The following is a 19,027-nucleotide window of genomic DNA, read 5'->3' as shown; positions in this document are numbered from 1 at the left end:
ATCAAAACAGCATTTCGTTCTCGGAGTAAGGCAAATGAAGCACTAAGCACTAGCATCATTAAAAAGCATTGAATCTATTTTCAAGAATTCTGCCAGCTTCTTCTTGTTTAAGGGGGAAGGATTGGTTTTCTGTAATATTAAAAGCTGGCAAACAACCGAAATGTAACTAGCGGTACCAGAAGCCAATTAAGATCAAAGCCGAGATTTTCAGTAGTGAAGCTTCGTCGTTTTAATATTAAACATTTTTTCACTTTGACATAGATCAAGAGGTGTTAATGCGGATTCTTTGAAACAAGTCAAGTAGTGTTTTTTAAGTGACAGAACTGCTATTTGTTCTATCACAATCAATTAGTATCAGGCCCCGGAATCCTCTCCATTTCTCCAATGCTGTATCTGAAGTATCTGTTGCTGACAAACAAGAAAAGCACTGTAGGCTTTCATTGCAGAAGACGCGTCTGTAGGAAAAAAGGAGACTAAGTACACAGTGATGAAGAACAAAGCACACACATTTATATTCCTCCCTCCCATGTCGTCCAGACTAAATGTACACATGTATCTCATCGGGAAGCAGGCAGATGTTACTGGTGTCTAAATAGTTAAAAATAGTCACAGCAGAGACATTGATGAGACATACACGGTTATTATCACAGGTTTTCTATGTCTGGTTTAGCAGTGAGGCTGTAAAGACCCTATGACACGGTACCATTATCGGGCAAACAGGCTGCCTCACATCCACACCCTGGGTGTACCCCAGTGACCTCCCTGCTGCACCCGGTGTTTGTTTAGAGTGTCGGGTGCAACGTCGAGGCTCGTGATGACACGGCCACTCCCCGCTTGTGATGTCACGGCCATGCGCCCTCAATGCTAGTCTATGGGACTTGCATTTAGGGGGTGAGGCTGTGATTTCACAAGCTGACAGTGAATTCACGAGCCTCCGCCCCACATCGCCAGTCATCCGGCACAAAGTGAAGTTTGCTCCGTTCACCGGATGTCTGGGGTGCTGCAGCAGAGATTGTGGGGGTCCCTAGCGGTGGGATCCCCGCGATCAGACATCTATGTAAGTAGCAATCATTATGGAACAGGAGGGGTAATGATTCTCCTTAAGGAGTACACCAAAAGGCAAGCAAAGGCTTATACGCCATCCATGATCCAATGGAAGAAAAAAAGTGTTTCCTCTCTTGTACCACCTTTTGCAGGTAGCATCCCTGCAAGTCAATGTTTGACTCATTCAAGAACATGACTGGGGATTTAATTAGCAAAGCAGGATTTTCTCCCAAAAGTTAACATTACTCATTTATTATAGGGTTACATAGCATTACTGTTTGCATCTGTTCTGAAGGCGTTATCTCAAGATGGCAACTTATCACCTGTCTACAGGATAGGTAATAAGTATTTAGGCTTTGGGAGTCTATTCTTGGCAATCTTCGGTAGGCTCATACAGGTAGAATGAAGCTGTATCCAAACTTGTGAAGAGGTGATATGTAATCCTCTTGTGATACCACCTTTAAGGAAACGTTTAACATTAGTCTATAACAATAATAATAAAGTTAACATTGTGCTTAATATAAATTTGTTATAAATGAAGGCCAACAATTACTTGTACAAAACAACCAAAAATGTTGTTGTCACAGTTAAATTTATAGGCACATTGTCTACCCGGCTTCTGGGATTTGTCCAGCTTATGGCAGAAGGAGAATTTAGCGTTTAGTGGAGCACATATATCACCTGTATTAAAGGTTTCTTTCAATGTTGTACTTGGCTGGGATTTTTGATCTACTGCATCGCTGAAATAATTTGACCTAAGTTTATTAGACTTTTTAAAAGACAAAGAAGATTGAATGGCACCGGCAATAATAAAGGTAATGGATTTTTATGGTGCCATGCTGGTGCTCCCAAACCCATTTACCAAGTCCGCAGACCAAATGGCTGATCTAAGCCTTTGCTTATAAGGTTCATTTACTCTTTATTATGCTTGGTATGATGCATTTTAGTTTACTTTTGTAAGCCTGCTGATGCATAGAGCTGACTTCCAAGAATGGTTCTCTTTTCCTGGCAGATGTCTTGATCAATAAACAATGGGACGGCTGGCTAAAGTTTTCAGCATAGAGAATGACCAAATTCTACATCGCTTTGATTGTTTTGCAGTTAGATCATTCAACAATTGTTCCAAAATGATTTTATGGATTGGAGTTGAATGACAACAAAACACAAAGAAACTTCTTGTTTGCTATCGACAGCTGGGCAAAATGTTATACCAGTGCTGATATTGAAAGCAGGAATTGATAGCTTTTTGGTGGCAACAAAGCTCAATATTAACACTACGGTTGGATTAGAAAAATCTATGTTTATGGATTATGTTCCACAAATATATATATTTTTTATGATCAGCTGTTTCAGGACTGTATTTTTATGGGAAGCTTGGGTTAGAAAGCTATTTGGACAAATGTTTTTTGTAAATGGCCAGCGTTAGGCTACATTCACTACTTGTAGGCCCACTGAGGGCTTTTTGTAGCTCTGACAGCTGCTATAGTGGTGGGCTTTCTTTGCTTTCATTGCATACCTTGAGTCTGTGAATTTGACACAATGCAGTGTCCTGGAGCAGAATTTGATTTATTTTCCTGATGCAATGACAGTTGTCTATATGCAGAAAAAAAAAATTCTATTTAGTGCTAGTCTTGATGCTTGGCCTTAAAGTGTACCTGTCATCAACAAAAACTTTTTATATAATGTAGATAATACCATTATATGTATATTTGTAATATTCATTGATTAAAAATGTGTGTATTTTGGGGTGAAAAAATTGCTCTCCCTGCAGCTATTGACTGTATGTCTCTATGAGGAGTCCAAAAACAGGAAGTGAGGGTAGGACAAGCAGGGCTTGGTACAGGCTCCTATCTTGTCAATCATCCTGATATATGAGCCAGGAACATGTTATAGAGCCTCAGTGCACACTGTCCTGCTTTATCTAACTGCACAGAGCCCTGCTTGTCCACCCTCACTTCCTGTATTTGGACTCCTCATAGAGAAACTCAGGCAATAGCTGCACAGACAAAAAATAAAATAAAAAATACACCTTTCTTTACCACTGTATATGACAAATATACATATAATGGTATTATCTACATTATATAAAGTTTTTGTTGACAACATGTACACTTTAATAACAGGCACATTTTTGGATGTACTACTTTTAAAGGGGTACTCTGATGCTTAGACATCTTATCCCCTATCCAAAGGATAGGGGAAAAGATGCCTGATAAGATGCATGCCTGATAAGATGCCTGATCGCAGGGGTCCCGCCGCTGGGAACCTCTGTGATCTTGCACGCCGCACCCCGTTAAAATCAGTCCCCAGAGCATGTTTTTGTTTTTGATTTATGTATATAATAGTAGTTAGGTTATTATCAGGAAACTAGGAAAAGCCAAATTGCCTCCTAGAGCAGTTTAACTTGCTTCTAAGATCTGCGGTATTTAGTCAATTCCTCGCTACTGGAAGCATTGAATACGTCTTTGCTGACCTTTTTAACCCCTTCATTTTCACATTTCTGCTCTGTTGCTACTGAGTAACCATTAGCAAGTAACTAATGACTTAGATCAATATTTTTACAAGAACTGGTGAATAGAGTGACGCACCACAGGCGGTTATCAACCATGTGTAAAATATAGTCTCATTTAAGAAGCTAATGTCTATTGCCTCTTTGAAAACTGTAAAGAGCCCTGACAGACAAAGCTTAAGAGTGAATGTATGTCAGTAAAACATTAGAATAAATTACAAAAAAAAAAATAACAACCTACCATTGACTAAAGTAGTGACTGGTTGTAGAATTTATTCTCCAATGCAAAAGAAACTGCGTGATCCAGCAACCAAATAATGGCCATACATTCGGGTGCATGACAAACGGTAAAAGCGCTGGTATCTTCATTGGGTGTTCTTGTTGCTGATTGTTATCTTCTTTTGACCTGTATTATTTAATAAGTTGAAGTAAAGATTTTATCATTCTACCTTTTGCATTGATAGTTGCTCTTGGTTGGAATGTAGACCTGTACACCTCGCTGAAGGTTAGAATGGTGAACCTTTATTTATTCCGTATTTATTTTTAAGTAGTGTCATACCTTAAGTCTCTAGAACATCCGTTCAAAACCTATGTTGTTGTAACCAAGGCATTAGGACTGGGTTTGTGGTGTTAGAATCAGCTTTGGATGGAGCGGTATCAATAAAAAATGTTCCAACTCCGGTCTCAAAATAAAAATAATAAATATTACATGTTATTTTACGTCATCAGTTGCACAGCTTGTTGAATATTTATGGATAATAAAAAGCCTGATGTTACCATTTTACGACCGTAAATTTATTAGTATTTAAAATTCATGAGCTATTTATGAAGTAGTCAGAGTCAGAAGTTTGGCTTACTAACTCCACAGCCCTGGTTTTAGAAGTTTGTTTAGGAACTGTATAAAAGTTCTTAAGAAATCATCATAATAATGTATTAATTTCTATAGCAAAAAATGTAAATGTCCTGCTGTGGCATGGGGACTAAAGATACACGTATATCTTCAATAGTTGACAGCTAAATGTTCTATCTTATATTGTTATCTTATATACCATATCTTCTTATCTTATATACCATATTTTATATCTCACCTATACACAAGAACTTTCAGCTTGGATGAATGGTCACATGTTCTGTACAGGAGAGGGGAAGGAAGTCACTGCCAGTGGTAGCTCATTTACCAGAAATCCAACATGCCCAACCCGGCCCAACATGCCTAACCCCTTTTCTCCCCCATAATTATCTGTTGAGTTAGAGTCGGGAGGCCTCCATACACATTAGGCAGTTAGCCAATATTCCTAAAATGGTGAGTTTTGCCAACTTTTCACTAGTGTGTCTTGGATCCTTTAGTTGCCATGTGCGACCACTACTGCTGTACCATTGTTTGTATCCTTGCTCACTAGATTTGTTGTTTTACTAAATGTTCAAATTTTTAGGTTTTGATATATTAAAAAATCTACCTTATCAGTAAATTGTTAGTACAATACAATCATTTAGTAAACTTGTCAGTAAAGAATTAGAAATAGAATGAGTTCCAGGACTCCTTAATTTGTAAATGAAAGGAAGACTAATGGTTCCCATTCTTCTACTGAAGACTTTGACTTGCTGTAATTTATAATCACATTCTTAGACAAATGAATCTCTAAGTTTCTGCTGTGATGTTACTATAGAATAGGATTTCAGGACTCGGTTGGATTTAATAATACTTGCAGCTCCAGCCATTCTTGCACAGATTTCTTTATCTGCAAGCCTCATCGGATTTTGGAGCAAGGGCCAAAGTTCTTATGTCAGTAAATGCTTCCAACAAAAATATGCTGACCTTTTTGTGATATAGTTAGCATTTTGCCTTTATGTAATTGAATTTTTTAGAATTTTAATAATTCACTTAAGTAGCTTTTTGACATTGGTTGATTGCTCGGCAGCTCCGTTGGATTAAACTTTATTCATTTACATGAGATTATTATTTATTGGTGTAACCATAGTCAATGAAATTTCACTCTAAATGTTAGTCTCTGCAGTATATAGCTAGCCACACCAGCATTGGGTCAAAACTATTAAAGCAATGGTCACAAAAAAACTATTTGGGTAAGAGTTGTTTATTCATGAGAAAATTTAGGTAATTGCTGAGGATTTTGTGTAGTTAGGATGGCCTGGGCACAGATATCTTCTGTAGCAACACATCCGTACATGTGTTATGATGGAAAAAACTTTTAAAATATAACTCAATTGCCCGCTCCTACATGTTTTGCCATCACCACGGCGTTCTCAAGAGGCAAGAGTGGCAATGACTATTGCCACTTTTGCCTCTTGAGAATGCTGTGGTGATGGTGAACCATGTAGAGGCGGGCAATTGAGTGATATTTTAGTACACCAGAACGGAATACAGAATTGTGGCTTCTGCAGGGACAGGTTGCTTTTGTCAATAGAGTGTTAACTCCCTATATAGCTACAGCTGACATTGTCCGTTCTGGTATCTATTTAAATATTTTTGTTGGGGATTACAATTTTAAATAGTAACTACACAATAAAGGTTACGTTTTAGGGGCTGTTCAATAGTTTTTTTTTTACCCTGGGGTTTGGTAATTAGAATTAGCTAGGGGCCCCTTACTGCCCTGGGGTAATAAGAATTTTTCTCCAATGTACAGGTGGCCCAATTGACACTGGGGTGCAACAACATTAGACATGGAAATAAGTTATTTGACTTATAGTATAAAAGAAAATGCAATCTCTTTTAAGTGCCCTTGGGGTAGGAAAAAGACCCCTACAGTGATGACATACTAGTATACTGAAGTTACAAGGGACTGCTCATAATGTATATACAAGTATACCAATGGCATTGTTATCAGGTGCAAGCCTGAGAAATAGTATTATATGGAGTTTTGGAATATTAAATATAATTTCTAACATAAGGAAGAACCAATAGCATGTATGTGTTTAACGTATAGCTGGTGCAAACGCTTGGTGTGCTAGCTTACAGGCTGTTGTTGTACTATAGGCAAGATTTACTGTTATATGAACGTACATTTTTACTCTGTACACAAAGTTGATGAGTGGGTCAGTGCAGAGTGGTGTATTCCATCTACATATTAGTATAAGGCCTTTTTTATGTGTGTACATACAAGTGACTACAATTCCAGGCCTGACCACAGGTCTAATGACTGGAAAGGACAGCCAGCCCCATGGTCAGGACGGGAGTTGCGGCCATAACATAGACACTAAGATGCAGCCGTATTACACTCCTGTAAAACCAGCCTAATACAAACATCATTTTTTAATGTCTTACTAGTTTCAAAGGAAACTTCAGCATGTGTTTTTTTTAAAGGCATACAAGCTTTTAGCCAAAGTTATTATAAGATTTTCTTAAGATTCAACATTTGCTAGCTAGTTTGGAGAAGAGCCATTTAAATGCCACTTTAATAACATCAGTCCATATTTCAATAAAGTAATGGAACTGACAAACGTGTACATGGATTTGTAACAAATAACATTTAACCCAGCCGCCCGTGTAACATGGATTGTTATTGTAGATAAATCAGCAGGGAACAGGCTGAAAATTAGCGGGTAAAATTGACAAGTGACAAGACATTTGGAAACATCATTTGTCTTCTTTCTACAGTGAAGGTGATATCCATGCATTTCAAATAATGCCTTTTCCTGCATCCAGAACTGTGAAAATAACAGGCAGCAGGTTGTGTAAATGTGCCGTTCCTCCCAAATCCCTTTTTATAACAGTCTTATAGCGCACCAGGCTATTATTCCCCATTGCTACTAAATTGAAGATTTTTACAGTATATCACTATTACTGAGTCTATAGCTTTTTCTGTTTATTGTAGGACATACCTCAGCATGGAGGGAGGTTCCAGCGAGTTGCTTCCTTGCAGTCCCACATCTGCAAATTCTATATGTCTTTCTGGATTAAACAAGTAATTTGTAAAGCCTTTGTGGGAAGCATACCAGGACTGATGGGGTGTAGGCACAGGATTTAGCTGCAACACAACCTGCTCCTCTGTGGAATGATACTAACATGGAAAAAAGTAAAAGGTTCCATACATTTCAGTCTCCTGGGGGAAATCTGTGTGGGACTGAAAGTATATTTGGATCCTAAAACCTGAAAAAGTATCTTCAGTTATGCGGCTTCATGTACACGACCTTAATAAAGGTCCGTACAATCTCCAGGTTGTAGTAATAGGGCATTTATAGACTTCTATGGTACCTCTGTATGCCTCTGATTTCTTACAAAATTCCATATGAATTGTACTGCTTTATTGCATTCCATATTATGGATGTGTTTTTCTAGGATAGAATGTCTCAGACATATGGTGCCCCACAGAGCACCATACAGCAGCTTGTGGAGTCTCTGAGGCTTTAAAGGGGTACTCCACTGGCTAGTGTTTGGGAACTAAATGTTCCAAACGCTGTTTTCGAGAAAACAGTGTTCAGAACATTTAGTTCCGAACGCTGGCCAGTGGAGTTCCCCTTTAAAGGAGTACTCCCAACTCAAGAAGTTCTCTCTTATTCACAAAGTAGTGGATAATAAGCTGATCAGCAGGGTAGTACAGTAGGCTTGTGCAGCCAGTGCTCCATTTATTATTTATGGGGTTAACCAAACTCACTCATTCCAGGGACTATTTTTTCTCTGTTTTCATGGTAGGTGGGGGTCCCAGCAGTCAGACCCCCACGGATCAGCTTGTGTGTCCTCAAAAACAGTGCTATAGATCTCTATTAGAGAGAAGAGTGCTGCAGCGAAACAATGAAGAAAAAAATTGAAAAACGGATACTTAGTACGAAAGAATCACTGTTTTGTCTTGGTCCAGTTTTTTTATTTTTTTTTATTAAACTTTTTATGTATTAATGCCTTTAAAGTTACAAAGTGAAACAAAACCACAAGTAGACAATACTGCATCTATAAATGGGATCCATGGAGTAATTTTTTATGGAAGAAAATATGTTTAATGGCTTTTAAATAAGCTGCTTTAAAATGATAAAGCGTTTCATGAAAATAAAAGCTGTTCCACTGGTGCCCAAACCATCACCTACAGCTGCATCTGCTCGTGTGTGCGAATCGGTATGACTTGTAAACCTTCCAGGGCAGGACTTGTAGACTTTACGTGTTTGCTATGTACACTGGACGATTTGCACAAGTGTGCACATGTATAGGTTATTGAACCAATATTTTAATAGCAAGATAAAGTGCAGTCTATTGAATATTTGTTCATGATTAATAATGGAAACCTGTGAATAATTGTTAATATGACGACATTTGGGGATTTCATAGTGTCACTAACATTGTTACTGCTGTGAGTCAATATGTGAAAGACCGATTTCAGTGAGAACTCTACTACTTTGGTTTTAACTTTTTGTTTTGCTGTTCCCCTGCAGTTCTTACACTGGCCTTTGAGTCTCATATTTGTATGTTCACACATAGATTTTCACACAATGCCTGTGTTAAAAATGGATTCCGCTTCTTATTTTTAGGGGTATTCCATGCTATTGTTAGCACTGTGAATTACAATACAGATTTTTCAGCGCAAATTGGAGAACCGCATCACTGATCAATTCTCTGGTAGAAATATCCACTGTGTGGACATAGCCTAGGCTGAAACTTTCTATTCTTTAGTCATATCTTATCATCACAGACAAGAAGAGTACAATAAAAGGTGACAATACCTTTCTAAAGCTGGAGGCAGATAACACAGGATCCACCATTGATTATAGGTGATGGACACAGCTCAACTCCTCTCCCTCCCTGCGCAGATCACAGAGTATGCATTGAATATTCTCCCATAGAAGTTCTCCCTAGAATGTGGTCATCATTCTTTTGGGTGTTTTACTTGTTTGCCTTGTTCTGAGTAAAAATATTTCGGTGAAACCATTGTAGGAGCTATGTGGAAACAGAGGACAAGACAGCACTCACCATCCAACTCGGCTTCATTCAAGTGTTAAAATGACATAGAGTATGTGCTCAGGTGGAGGTGGGGAGCATGGCCGGGACGGCTGTCCCGGCCATGCTCCCCGCCTCCACCTGAGCACATACTCTGTGTCATCTTAACGCTTGAATAAAGCCGAGTTGGATGGTGAGTGCTGTCTTGTCCTCCTTTTCCACATTATTACTTGCTCTATTAGACATTGCACCACCGTTGCCATCCATTACCTGGATTGTCTTGCTGTAACTCTCCGTCGGCTGTTTCCACATACCCTAGTCTTGTTAATGCCAGACCACCCTATTTTCTACATATTATACCTTGTAGGAGCTATATTGGCTGAAATATAGGCTTACTACCCTCCATTCCCGGAATATTTATATAACTAAGAGACACCTGAGCAGACTTTTGTGTGATAAATATATAAATATATATTATATGATTGCCTACCTTACAATATAAGCCTTAATTCACCTGGCAGAAGTTGATCCGCAGATGCTTTATTTCTATCAAAGACTAATTCAGTGACTGAAGATCAATAGACTGAATTATGAGTAGAAATGTGTTTCATCAGACATTAAACAAGATGATTCCATATTATGATATGAAGCACCACCTGCTTTAGGAAGGCTGGTAAAAACAGGCTGTGGGATAATATGTACTGTCTATGGTAGTTGTTATGCAGTAATTCTGACATGTATGTACAAATGCCCTGCGATTATGTAATAATTCAGCAGAATAGCCATGTTGTATCCATCATTCTGAAATGCAAAAGGTTGAAACAATCCTTTTTGTGACTAATAAATTAAAATGAAATAATAAACAACATTTTTGTTTGTATTTCTCATAGGTAAACACCTGTTATTAAAACGTGGACATCACCATTTGATGAACCATGATGCTGTGTGTGCTTCATGCTGGCATGGTGCTGGTAATGGCATCATTGGTCTATGCAGTTAGTTTCCCTGAAGACAACGAACCCATCAACATTGTAGATTATCACTGTAAGTATGTTCACTATTTACTGTGACCTTATTATAATCTGGAATGGATTTACCATGTTATGGGGTGGGGACATGTTTAAAGTGTTACTGTCATTTAAAGCCCTAGTGATGTCATTACATGGGGTGTCCTGTGCCCCATGTGAGTGCCGCTTAGGTAGACCGTCACTCATTCAAGGAGCCTATATTACATGGCTCATGTATCAAATAGTAACGTCTGTATGAATAATGTGCATTGAAATTGAGAAAGAGATTTTCAGCTCACCTCCCACTGGTTTTGCACGGATCATCAGCCTGGCCTGGCCTGGTACGTATCGTAGAAAAGAGAAATGTCCTGGGTCCACCAATTCTGTAAAATATCCAAGTTTATTTGAAATCCAAAAACATTAAAATCTTGCTAGCAAGCACTTAGGCTCCTTTCACACTATGAATTTCTCCGTTTACAAACTTCCGTCACATGTTCCGTCACTACAGCTGCAAAACCCGGCAGTTACAAAACACCTGACGGCCGTGACTAAATTGCATTGCAGCCTATGGGGTTTTGTAACTGCCCGTTTGCACCTGTATATGCCCGTAATTCATTACGGGCATTATACAGTGACGGGACATCGTGGTGGAAAAATTACTGCATGCAGTAATTTTCCCGCCACGATGTCCCGTCACTGTATAACGCCCGTAATGAATTACGGGCATATACGGGTGCAAACAGGCAGTTACAAAACCCTATAGGCTGCAATGCAATTTAGTTACGGCCGTCAGGGGTTTTGTAACTGCCGGGTTTTGCAGCTGTAGTGACGGAACATGTAACGGAAGTTTGTAAACAGAGAAATTCATAGTGTGAAAGGAGCCTTAGTGCACACCTTCCACTAGAAGAAGAAGTAGAGGAGGCACTGGAATTGCAGTTACTTTAATTTTATTCCTCAGGTCATGGATACAACTGTGTCCGACGGGCCGTTTCTCGCTCACATGCGCTTAATCATGGCCAATCACCAATGATTGGCTATGATTAAGCGCATGTTAGCGAGAAAAGGCCCATCGGCCACAGTTGTATCCATGACCTGAGGAATAACTCCTCTACTTCTTCTTCTAATGGAATTTTTGCTTCTTCTGATTCCGAGGATAGAGCACGGAAAACATTACCTTTAAAGTGCCCAGGCGTTAACCCGTACTACAGCACAGTAGCCAGCTCGAGTTCAAGGTACACTTGCTTGCAAGATTTTAATGTTTTTGGATTTCAAATAAACTTGGATGTTTTACGGAATTGCTGGATCCAGGACATTTCTCTTTTCTACTGTATGAACAACCCCTGGATTGTTTGTATGGTCCTTTACTACCTATTATATGGGGAATGTTTGACCAACAATAGGTGGTTTTTAAACCTGCCTAAAACATGCCATCAGCCAACATACAAGCATTTGCCTGTTTGTTGGGCCTATTGAACAGGGCAAAATATCTGTTCAGCCCATAATCTCCCCCCTGTAATAGGGCTTTAAGAAATACTAGGTGGTAGAAAATATAAAGATACTATGCAATAATTATTGTAGAAAATTACTATTTGCATAATAAATACAGTTGTTTTTCCTTAAATGTGATATATTAAATAGATAGTAGAGATAAAAAATAATCAGGAATGGGTAATAACATGTATTATGATGGCTACTTCTTTGTGGATACCATTCTGTATTACTGTCATTGTGTATCTGTCTCGGGGGGGGGGGGAATCTTATTCTGTCTCTCTCTATTCCTTTTTCTGCCACAAAACACACTCCCCCTGCATTTCCCAACCCACTCGTCCCCAATTTTAAAAGGACCAAGATAAGGTGGCCAAATTTCTGCTGGTTTGTTTTTTATTTTTGCAGAAGCAGAAATAAGAACTTCCTCTGTTCACCTTTTTCCTTATTCCTTGCTCTCCTTAGTGTCCCTTTAAATGAGTCAGTATTTAAATATTTGATGAATTTGTGGACTGGCACAGATATAATTGTGTTCTGATTCTCCCAGAAGGCTTCATTTTGCAGTTTCTTAGTACACGGAGTTATTTGCATAGAATTGTATAACACAGACTAATTTAGATGAAATCCCTCCAGCGCGCTGTAGACTGCTTTTCTAAAAGGAAATGGCTGTCCACCAGGAGAACATATCCATAATGCACTCTGTGGTTGTCTTTTGAAGGACCACACATAATTCTGAGACAGAAGGAAGTCACATTTGCTGACATTAGTCATATTTTATTCATTTATATTCAAGATGTTGCAACGGGGATTTAGCTTAAACCCTTCTACACCTAGTATATACAGCTAATCAATTCTGTCTATTGATTCTTTAGCTGTGTAATCCAGAATGATGGTGTATCCCATTTTAACTTGCAGATTCAAGGCAATATCCAGTATTTAGAGGACGCCCTTCAGGCAATGAATCACAGCACAGCTTGGACTTTCAACTGATGTTAAAAATTCGAGACACACTTTATGTTGCTGGAAGGTAATTTCCTTTAATCTGTTTATAGGAATTGGACTTGTATTCTATTTTTCGTTTGGCAGTGATTTTTAAAGCTCGCAAAAAAGCATCTGTTTAGGAAATGAAAATAGTAATCTCTATCAATATATTAGGTTTCATGCATAGGAAGGAATGGAACAGAAATAAAAAATAAAAAAAAACAACAAAGTCACATGGAGGCTTTATTTGACTGAGCTTTACAGTCCCACAAGCCGATGCATGATTCCTATGTTAGAAGGTATTATTAGGTATGGCCTGGATAGCTGTGCTATGTCACACTTCTCAGTCTAAGTTCCAATAATTATGTAAAAAGTAAAAGTATATAAATTCTCTTTACAATAACAATTAAAATAATGCAGACCTCATCTACCAACTTCTGACTGCATTTAAGGGGTTAACCTAAGACTGAAAGGTATCACCCATTCACCGGATAGGTGATAGGCTGATTGGTTGGTGTCTGACTACATGGAGCCCAGTCAGTCACAAAACGCACACTCAGCCACCACTCTATTTATGAACTCTATTTAGGGACTTATGAAGATAGGTGAGTGTATGGTGTGGCAGTGAGTTTGCACGCTGTTCTAGTTCACTCAAGGGACTTATGTTACAGCTTCAAGTCCAACCTGACCTTGAGTATGATGACCCAATCTGATATCTGTCAGTTCAGGTCATCAGAAACATGTTCAGGCTGGGACTTGTGACTGTAAGGGTGCGTTCACACTGAGCAATTCAAGAGGAATTTACTCGAGTAATTCCTCTTGAATTCTCCGCTCCAAATTAATTCACATCTTCTCTGCCCATTGACTTTAACCCCTTAAGGACCGGGGTTTTTTCCGTTTTTACATTTTCGTTTTTTGCTCCTTGCCTTTAAAAAATCATAACTCTTTCAATTTTGCACCTAAAAATCCATATGATGGCTTATTTTTTGCACCACCAATTCTACTTTGTAATGACGTCAGTCATTGTGCCCAAAAATCTACGGTGAAACGGGAAAAAAAATCATTGTGAGACAAAATTGAAAAAAAAAAACGCCATTTTGTAACTTTTGGGGGCTTCCGTTTCTACGTAGTACATTTTTCGGTAAAAATGACACCTTACCTTTATTCTGTAGGTCCATATGATTAAAATGATACCCTACTTATACAGGTTTGAATTTGTCGCACTTCTGGAAAAAATCATAACTTCATGCAGAAAAATTTATACGTTTAAAATTGTCATCTTCTGACCCCTATAACTTTTTTATTTTTCCGTGTATGGGGCGGTATGAGGGCTCATTTTTTGCGCCGTGATCTGAAGTTTTTAACGGTACCATTTTTGCATTGATAGGACTTATTGACCGTGCGGTTTAATTAACGATATATTTTTATAATTCGGACATTTCCGCACGCGGCGATACCATTTATGTTTATTTTTATTTTTAATTACACTGTGTTTTTTCTTTTATGGGAAAAGGGGGGTGATTCAAACTTTTAATAGGGAAGGGGTTAAATGATGTTTATTCACTTTTTTTTGCACTTTTTTTTTGCAGTGTTATAGGTCCCATAGGGACCTATAACACTGCACACACTGATCTTTTACATTGATCACTGGTTTCTCATAAGAAACCAGTGATCGATGATTCTGCCGCATGACTGCTCATGCCTGGATCTCAGGCACTGAGCTGTCATTCGGCGATCGGACAGCGGGGAGGCAGGTAGGGGCCCTCCCGCTGTCCTGTCAGCTGTTCGGGATGCCGCGATTTCACCGCGGCTATCCCGAACAGCCCACTGAGCTAGCCGGCATGCTTTCGGTTTCACTTTAGACGCGGCGTTCAACTTTGAACGCCGCGTCTAAAGGGTTAATAGCGCGCGGCACAGCGATCAATGCCGCGCGCTATTAGCCACGGGTCCCGGCCGTTGTTAGAGGCCGGGCCCGAACCGCTATGACGCGGGGCCACGCCGTGGCCCCGCGTTATAGATCGGGAGTGGACACATGACGTTCCAGTACGTCATGTGTCCTTAAGGGGTTAATGTTTTTTCTGCTGTCCTGTTCACACATCGGAAATTCTGCTAGCGGAATTCCGACGCAGAATTCCTTTTCCGCTTGAAGAACCTGTTCATTCTTCAAGTGAAATCCACTAGCAGAAATCAATAGAAGTTAATGGTAAAAAATATTCCGTCCGACATCGTTTTCGCGTGGAATTTGTGCAGAATTTGCACGGAATTTGCACGGAATTTATATATTTAATATAACAGTAATGTTGATCAAATGTATCCTGCAACTTCTAACCCCTTACTACTATGTTGCTCTGTAAGAACGGAGTTGCTCACTATTTTGCATGACACTCTTATAAAGCACAAGGCAAAAACCTATTTCGAGCTTGATGGCATTAGAAATATGTTTATGATGTGTTGCAGCTCTCATGATCTATTATCATTGTTAAATGGGTACCGCCCCTAGACATCTTATCAACTGTCCAAAGGATAGGGGATAAGATGTCTGATCAAGGGGGTCCCACTGCTGGAGCCCCCCGCGATCTCGGCTGTGGCACCCCAGACATCCGCTGTACAGAGTGTCGTCACGCCCCCTCCCATAGACTTGCATTGAGGGGGCGCGGCTGTGACGTCACAAGCCTCTGTGCTGCACCTGATGCTCTAAAAGAATGTCGGGTGCAGCAGGCAGATCACGGGGGTCCCCAGCAGCGGGACCCCCATGATCGGACATCTTATCCCCTATCCTTTGGATAGGGGATAAGATGTCTAGGGGTGGAGTAGACATCCTACAGAGACAATGGTCTAAAGAATTCTGATTAAAAACTCTGCTGTGGATGGTTAATGCAACAACAACCTGCTAAAACATGTAAAGCCCAAAGCACATGGAAAGAAGGTTAGGCTGCTTTGTGACAAAAAAAGAAAAGAAATGAAACTGATACTCTTACTAAACAAGGAAAAATGTAATCCGACAATAACCGTCATCCTGCAGACACAGAAATTCGGTAGGGCTGGAGAACATGTGCATTGTCTGACAAGGGTCTTGAAAATACATTTGTCATGCTATGCATGAATAACTCTAAGAGCCGATTCTTTTTTTTTTTTCCATTTCCTGAAGTAGCTTCTTCCTTTATATTTCACAGAGATCAAGTTTATACTGTAAATTTAAATGAGATGCACAAGACTGAAGTAACACCGAGCAGAGTAAGTGAGACGATTCCATAAGTGCCATCAAAAAGACGCTTTGACTTTTAGAGGAACATGTCATTCAAAGTCTTTTTTGTTTGCTGATTTTGTTTCTTCAGAAGTTGACATGGAGATCGGGTCAAGCAGACCGAAAGAATTGTGCAATGAAAGGCAAACACAAGGTATTTCTGGACTCTTGAAGGCTATACTTCAAAAGATGACGTTGATAGAGAGAAGCTTGCGATTTCTAATGTTTCATGTATTTGTGATTCAGGATGAATGCCATAACTACATCAAGGTTTTTGTTCCTCGAAGTGATGAGATGGTCTTTGTTTGTGGCACGAATGCTTTCAATCCCATGTGTAGATACTACAGGGTAAGTAAGGCCTTTTAATCCTTGTGTACCCTGATGCGAATCCATTCAATCTCTTTGGCTTCTGGAAATGTACAGAGATTTGATAGAACATGTGTTGGATTTGAAAAAAAAAAGAGCCCTTAAAGGGTTACTCCACTTGATTTTTTTTTTAAATCAACTGTTACCAGAAAGTTAAACAGATTTGTAAATTACTTCTATTAAAAAATCTTAATCCTTTCAGTACCTATCAGCTGCTGTATGATCCACAGAAAGTTGTTTTCTTTTTGAATTTCCTTTCTGACTCACCACAGTGCTCTCTGCTGACACCTCTGTCCATGTCAGAAACTGTCCAGAGTGGGATAGGTTTTCTATGGGGATTTGCTCCTACTCTGGACAGCTCCTGACATGGACAGGGGTGTCAGCAGAGAGCACTGTTGTCAGACAGAAAGGAAATTCAAAAAGAAAAGAAATTCCTGTGGATCATACAGCAGCTGATAAGTACTGGAAAGATTAAAAAAAATGTAATAGAAGTAATTTACAAATCTGTTTAACTTTCTGGCACCAGTTGATTTATATAAAAAAAATGTATTCCAGTGGAGTACCCCTTTAATGTCCGTTTGTAACAGAGCAACTTTCACAGTGTGAAAGAAGTCTTAGTTGTGAGGTATAAGTTGTGACTATAGATTAGGCTACTGATCATATAGTAGTGGTAACAACCAACATAAAATTATTTGGACTTAGAGATGTTTCCCCACTTATTCAAGTGACTTTAAGTGTCTATTAACCTTCTAATGCTATTGGTCAAATGCTAGTTTGGCCAACAGATATCTCTCTTTTTTACCACATACACATGAACTCTTATCTTTGCCGATGCCAGACAGCTCTTGTGATGGCTCATGTCTCTGAGAACAATAGGGTAAAGCAGTTGAATTCCAACATTCCATATTCTTCTTCTTTCCCCTGACATCATCTGCCTGGGGTGAGTGGGGAAGCCCCATACATTTTAGACATTTGTTTAGACCTCCCAAAGAAGTTGTTGGGTTTAGTCAATTCTTGACTAAAATGTATAGGGACCTTTACTTTTGTAGATTTGAGATCATTTAATTTGAGTAAAAATACTTTAAAACTGGTTCTTGACTTACATTTTCCATTCTTAAATATACTACACCTCGATAACTGAAAGTCTCCGCAGACATGTCATTGTTAAAGGGGTATTCCAGGAAAAAAACTTTTTTTTAAATATCAACTGGCTCCAGAAAGTTAAACAGATTTGTAAATTAGGAAAAAATATATATAAATATATAAAAACCAGTCCTCTAAAGCACTAGGGGTATGGAAAAAAGAAAATGAGTGAATAGAATGTGGATCCAATTGTTTTAGTGAAAATAAAATTGTGTTTATTATGTAGAACAATATAGTATACAGCCAATCACCTGGCAGGGCCCTGACAGATTTGTAAATTAGCAAATAGGAAGATAGTCAGCTCACCCGGCCACCGCACGGCAAAATAGTCTTCCAAGGATATGAAGAAAACAGGTAGATGCCAGCGATTAAGAAACTTCACCTTTATTAAATCCACGTTAAAAACATCGACATGAAGAGACTTCAATATGCCAAACGATTAAAATCTGAAGCATCTGATGAAAGGTCACATGACCTGAAACGCGTCATGCTTGCCGCTGACTCCTGGGATTTTAATCGTTTGTCATATTGAAGTCTCTCCATGTCGATGTTTTTAACGTGGATTTAATAAAGGTGAAGTTCCTTAATCGCTGGCATCTACCTGTTTTCTTCAGATTTGTAAATTACTTCTATTAAAAAATCTTACTCCTTCCAATAATTATCAGCTGCTGAAGTTGAGTTGTTCTTTTCTGTCTGGCAACAGTGCTCTCTGCTGTCATCTCTGCTTGTCTCAGGAACTGCACAAGAGTAGAAGAGGTTTGCTATGGGGATTTACTTCTACTCTGGACAGTTCCCTGAGACAGGTGTCATCAGAGAGCACTTAGACAGAAAAGAACAACTCATCTTCAGCAGATCATAAGTACTGGAAGGATTAAGATTTTTTTAATAGAAGTAATTTACAAATCTGTTTAACTCTCTGGAGCCAGTTGATATATATATATATATATATATATATATATATATATAAAAGCTTTTTCCTGGATAACCCCTTTAATATCTAGAAACTGATAGCGAATCAGTGTCTTGTGATTTATTGTATTTGTTATTAGAATTCTTATTTTAATTGACATGTCATACTTTCTACTTTTGGATAAAAAGCTCTAAGTAGGTGGATTAACCCGCTGCTTGAACCATGAAGAGCCAAATATACACATGATTAGCTCCTCAGAGCCGCAGGGAGTTCTTAGGCACTTAAAATGTAAAATCTATCTGTAATAAATGATCATTTGCTTTTTCTCTGAATGAGGAACAACAATGTCTATAAATTTATAAATGTCACCAAAGTTAGTTATAAATATAATAAGGCTGATGTGCTTCAGGAACCTGCACAGCTGAATTACGTATCTTGTACTTTTGCAGTTAAGCACTTT

General features: G+C 38.9%; 1 protein-coding gene across 5 annotated transcripts in view; it reads left to right on the top strand.

The window, feature by feature from the left end:
* SEMA6D (semaphorin 6D) overlaps window positions 1-19,027 on the top strand; it is a 155,010-nt gene that overhangs the window by 103,576 nt on the left and 32,407 nt on the right. For all 5 annotated transcript variants that reach the window (XM_056572288.1, XM_056572292.1, XM_056572289.1 and 2 more), the window contains exons 2-7: window positions 10,322-10,475; window positions 12,839-12,950; window positions 16,078-16,138; window positions 16,240-16,302; window positions 16,395-16,496; window positions 19,017-19,027. The exon at window positions 19,017-19,027 is cut by the window's right edge and continues 80 nt beyond it. In XM_056572288.1, coding sequence (XP_056428263.1) covers window positions 10,367-10,475; window positions 12,839-12,950; window positions 16,078-16,138; window positions 16,240-16,302; window positions 16,395-16,496; window positions 19,017-19,027 — 458 coding nt within the window. In that variant the 5' untranslated portion in view covers window positions 10,322-10,366. The remainder of the gene's footprint in view (window positions 1-10,321; window positions 10,476-12,838; window positions 12,951-16,077; window positions 16,139-16,239; window positions 16,303-16,394; window positions 16,497-19,016) is intronic.

The sequence above is a fragment of the Hyla sarda genome, chromosome 4 (genome assembly GCF_029499605.1).
Source record: "Hyla sarda isolate aHylSar1 chromosome 4, aHylSar1.hap1, whole genome shotgun sequence".
Taxonomy (NCBI): domain Eukaryota; kingdom Metazoa; phylum Chordata; class Amphibia; order Anura; family Hylidae; genus Hyla; species Hyla sarda.
Note: the sequence above shows the minus strand (reverse complement) of the source record. Positions and strands in the feature narration are given on the sequence as shown.